Source organism: Alligator sinensis, unplaced genomic scaffold (genome assembly GCF_000455745.1).
Source record: "Alligator sinensis unplaced genomic scaffold, ASM45574v1 scaffold1745_1, whole genome shotgun sequence".
Taxonomy (NCBI): Eukaryota; Metazoa; Chordata; order Crocodylia; family Alligatoridae; genus Alligator; species Alligator sinensis.
In genome coordinates this window covers 260,113-265,046 of record NW_005843183.1, presented here as the reverse complement: position 1 = coordinate 265,046, position 4,934 = coordinate 260,113, and the positions used below count along the sequence as shown (strand labels likewise).

The window sequence follows — 4,934 nt, the reverse complement described above, 5'->3', positions numbered from 1 at the left end:
ACTTGGGTTTTGTGCATGGGGGGGGGACAAAAAGTGTGTGTTGGGTGTGTGTGAGACATTTAGGTTGTGTGTGTGTGTGCAGGGGGGAAGGGGGGACAAAAAGTAAGTGTGTTGGGGGGGTATGGCCCAGACACTAGGGGTTTGTGTGCATGTGTGTACAGGGTGGGGAAACAAAGTGTGTGCAGGGAGGTGTGCAGGGGAGGGGGACAAAAAGTGTGTTGGGGTGGGTGTGCGAGACACTTGGGTTGTGGGGGAGGTATTGGTGGGGTGGGTGTGCCAGACAATTGGGTTGTATGTGAGGGGGGGCAAAAAATGTGTCTGTTGGGTGGGGTGCCAGACACTTGGGTTGTGTGTGTGTGCAGGGTGGGGGGAAAAGTGTGTACAGGGAGGTGTGCAACTGAGTGTGTGCTGGGGTGGATGTGCAAGACACTTGGGTTGTATTTGGGGGGAAGTGTGTGTTGGGAGGTGCCAGACACTTTGGTTGTGTGTGTGCGTGCACGTGCATGTGCAGGGAGGGGGGGAAAGTTTGCTGGGGCTGTCTGCAGAGGGGAAGGGGGACAAAAAGTGTTTGGTGGGATGGCGTGGGTGTGCCAGACACTTGGGGGTGGTGCATGTGTGCACAGGTTGGGGGAACTAAAAGTAAGTGTGTTGGAGAGGATGTACGGGACGACAAAAAGTGTGTGTTGGGGGATATGGGTGTGCCTGACACTTGGGTTTTGTGTGTGTGTGTGCAGGGGGACAAAAAGTAAGCATGTGTGTGTGCCAGAAGCATGAGTTCTATATGTGTGTGTGTGGGGGGGGGGGGTTGGGAACAGGAAAAAAAGTGTATGTGTGTGTGTATGCATGTGCCATACGCATGGGTTGTGTGGGGTAGGGGGAACAAAGTGTGTCAGGGTGTGGGGGGATGTGTGCCAGACACCTGGGTTGTATGTATAGGGGGATGGAGGACAAAAAGTAAGTGTGTGTGTGTATGTGTGTCCATGACCCTTATTTTTGTTGTTCTGTGTATCTTTTGAAACTAGTCACACTGTGTGTGTGGGAGGTGTTAGATACTCATGGCTTCTTCCAGGTGTGTGTGTGTGCGCACATCTTTTTCTGTAGACTTTTACTGATGGCTTTGTACACTCACCTCTGTGTATGGTGGTCAGGAGGGGGGTTGTGTGTGTGTTCACTGTGTGGATAGGTGTGGATTTCTCCCAACTGGCTCCTTTTAGTTACCTCAGGGTGTGTGTATAGCTGCGTGGTGTGTGTGTAGTTGTGTTGTTGGTGTGGTGTGTGAGGGGCTTCCTGTGTGTTGGGTAAGTATACAGTGTGTGTGTGTGTGTGTGTGTGTGTGTGTGACACCTGGATTGTGTGGGGGAGGCAGGACACCGGGGTCCTGTGTGTGTGGGACACTTGGTGTGTGTGTGCATGTGTGAGACACCTGGGTTCTGTGTGTATCTGTTTTGTGTGTTTGTGGGACACCCTGGGGGGTGACACCTGGGTTCTTTGTGGAGGTGTATGTTTATACCAGTGAATTCTTGACATTTGTGCATCAGGGATGAGGAGTGTGTACTTTTGTAGCCTTTAAGAGAAGTTGCGATCTGTGTGTGTGTGTGTGTGTGTGTGTGTGTGTGTGTAACAAGAACCTGGAGACAAGGATATGTGCGTGTGCGTGTGTGTATGCCTGACCATGTGCTCACCGTTCTGCCTGGGTCTGTGTTTCCAATATAGTTGTGTGTTGCTATGGTTTGTGTGAGTGTGTGTGCATGTGCATGTGTGTGCATGTGTCCTGGACGCCTAGGTTCTGAGCCTGCACTCCCCCCTCCTCCGGTGCTCCATAGGGCAAAATCTCCCCAAAAGCCCCAATTTCACCCTCGGCACTTCCTTGAAAACACCAATTTTTGTGAAATACAGGAAATGCCCTTTTCCACTGCCAAAACCCATCCCCTGCCTCAGTCTTTGCAGCTTTCTGCCCCCAAATCACCCCAAAAACATGGGTTTTACTGGGACAATAAAAAACCTTGTGGGCATGCGTGGAGGGGGGTGAAAAATAAACCCCCTCAGCAACCCAAAAATGGCCTTTTTCTCCCCAAAACGTCCCCCATGTTATAAAGAGAGGGAGGTGCTCCTCACTCCTGACCTGCAGCCTCCTGTCCCCCCACCATTGTCCCAGTCTACCTGGGCATTTGAACTAGTTCTGGGGTCCAGAGGCCTCTCCCTTATGACTCGAGAGGAGGGAAGAGGAACCCAGGTGTCTGGGCCCCCCAGACCTCTTCCACAGAGCAGGGGGCGGGGCGCTCATTTGGGACTCCTGGGCGCTCTCCTGGGTCTGGGAGGGGCAGGAGGAGGCCACTGTCCTTTTGCAGGAGGAGGGGTGTGTGTGTGTGTGCGCGTGCAGCCACATGGGTCCGTGTTCAATTGAGCTGGGAGCGCACACACACACACACGTGTGTGTGTGTGTGTGTGTATGTAGTTGCCAGCTTGTGTTAGGGGCCTGCATGGTGCAGGGCCTGCTGTTGCCCGGCTGGACTGTTGGGGGCAGTTGTGCAGTTGGCATGGCGGTTGCGGTGCTGCTGTGCCCTGCAGGGGTGTAGTTGCATTGTGTTACTTGATGGTGGGGTTGTGTGGTTGCATGGCAGAACTGCATAGCAACCGGTTGTGCCCAGATTTGGTGTGGTTGTGTTACGGCACCACTGGGTTGTTGTGTTGGGGTGTGTCGCCAGTGCAGGTGGTTGTGCTGTGTGGCTGGGTTGCATTGCACACACCCTATGGCTGCGCCCTGGGTGGCTATGGTTGTGGTCTGCTGTCACAGGCTTGCGTGGCTGTGTCAGGGGGGTTGTGTTGTGTTATGGGGGCTGTGGGGTTGCATTGTTGGCTTGTGTTACGGGGGTGTGGGCTTGCGTTGAGTTACAGGAGGGGGGGTTGTATTGTTCTGTTGAATTACAGGGGAGTAAGGGTTACATTGTTGCACTGTTATGGGGTGGGGGTTGTGGTGTTGCTTTGTGTTACAGGTGGTTGTGTTGTGTTATTGCATTGTATTCTACAGCCGTGTGGCACATGCAGCATCTGGGCCCTGGCTGAGTGCAGTTGTATCACACGTTTGTGTGCTGTCACAGGGCCATGGTGTGCATCGGGTTGCATGTGGAAAGGCCAGGGGGGGCGACCATTGTGCCCCGGGTGGGGGCAGCTGTGTTGTGTCGTGTTGTGCTGCTGGGCCGAGGGTTGTGTTGTGTGGTGCACAGATCAGTTGCTTCACTCCTGTGCTGTGTGTGTGTGCATTTTAGATGCCTGGGTTGTGTGTCGGACACCTGGGTCGTGTGCATACATGTGTGCATGTGTGTGTGGGTTTCTAGCACCGTAGGGATCCCAGGCATCCGAGCTCTTGGCCCGCGGAGAACCCAGGCACCCGGGCAGGGCTGACGGCAGTGCCGTGTCCCCGCAGGTTTGCAGGCGCAGGCGGCTATGTGCTGTACCCACAGATTGGCGACCGGCTAGACCTGATCTGTCCAGGGGTGCGGGGCGGGCGTGTGGGGCTGCCGGGCGAGGCCTACGAGTGGTACAAGCTGTACCTGGTGGGCGGCGCAGCCGCGGCGCGCTGTGAGCTGCCCCCCACTCCTGGCCCCGCACCTGGCCCCGCGCCATCCGGCCCCACGCCTGCCCTGCTGCTCACCTGTGACCGGCCTGAGCGCGACGTGCGCTTCACCATCAAGTTCCAGGAGTTTAGTCCCAACCTCTGGGGCCATGAATTCCGTGCCCACCAGGACTATTACATCATCAGTGAGTGACCGTGGCGTGGGGGCCCCAGGGGGGCTGTGACATCCTTGTGGAGTGCCCCAGGCTTCCCTTTGGGGTTGGGGTGTGTGTGACATCATCACTGGGTGAGCTGGGGCCCCCTGGGGGGCTGTGACATCATCACAGGGTGTCCCAGGGTCCCCTGGTAGGGCTGAGTGCCTGGACACCTGGGTTCTTTAGCTCTGGAAGGGCGAGGGCTGGGGGGCGAGGTCTGGGACACTCGGGTACTCTCCCGGCTCTGGGGGGGAAGGTGGGGTGTGAGGGCTGTCCTGGACTTTTGGGTTCCCAGCGGGCGGGTGCTGGCCCTTTAAAGGGCCCCCCTGCCCAGTGAAAGCACCAGCTCAAGCATGGCTAAGCCGAGGAGATGGGCGCCCCCGGCACCTGCGCACACCTTGCCCCCACCGTGGGACCCAGGCTCAGGCCTCGCCCCACCAGGCCCTCTTCCCCTCCCAGGGAATCCAGGCGTCTGGGAGTGAGGGGCACTGGCAGGGAGGGGAGCAGGGCCTGGTGGGGGAGATGGCTGGGCACCCTGATGCCTGGGTTCCCTGCGGGTCCATCCATCACTGGGGCTGGATTTGCTGAGAACAGCAGAGCGGTGACCTAGTAACTGCGCGCGTGTGTGTGTATGTGTGAGAGAGACACACCTGGGTTCCCCCTGTGATGATGTCCCTGCTGATGCCATGGCAGCGAGGCAGGGCAAGGGCTGATTCCTAGCAGAGAGCCCCTCTCTGCTCCTACACAGCAGCCCCTGCCCCCAGCAGAAGAGAACCTGGGAACCTGGGGTCCTAACCCACATCCCACCCTAGCAGGCACCCCCTGCTAGACCCCCCACTGCTCCCCCGGCCCTGCTGGTGCCCCTCACTCCTGACCTGAAGCCCCCTTATGCTGTCCCCCCACAGCCACGTCCGACGGCACCAAGGAGGGGCTGGAGAACATGAAAGGCGGTGCCTGCCTGAGCCGGGGCATGAAGGTCATCCTCAAAGTGGGGCAGAGTGAGTTGAGGGCCCGGATGCCTGGGTTCCCTGCCCAGCTCTGTGAGGGGAGGGGGTCTGTGGGGGTCAGAGCAGGGGGGCGGGGTGGCCAGATGCCTGGGTTCTCTCCTGCCTCCAAACCCCCCCACCTTTTTCCTCCTGTCTGAGTTGATTTTGCTGATTCCTGCT

The 4,934-nt window shown here is 57.7% G+C and overlaps 1 protein-coding gene across 1 annotated transcript in view; it reads left to right on the top strand.

Moving 5' to 3' along the window:
• EFNB3 (ephrin B3) overlaps window positions 1-4,934 on the top strand; it is a 14,330-nt gene that overhangs the window by 6,764 nt on the left and 2,632 nt on the right. Inside the window, 2 exon segments of the mRNA XM_025194343.1 lie at window positions 3,425-3,759; window positions 4,674-4,766. Coding sequence (XP_025050128.1) covers window positions 3,425-3,759; window positions 4,674-4,766 — 428 coding nt within the window.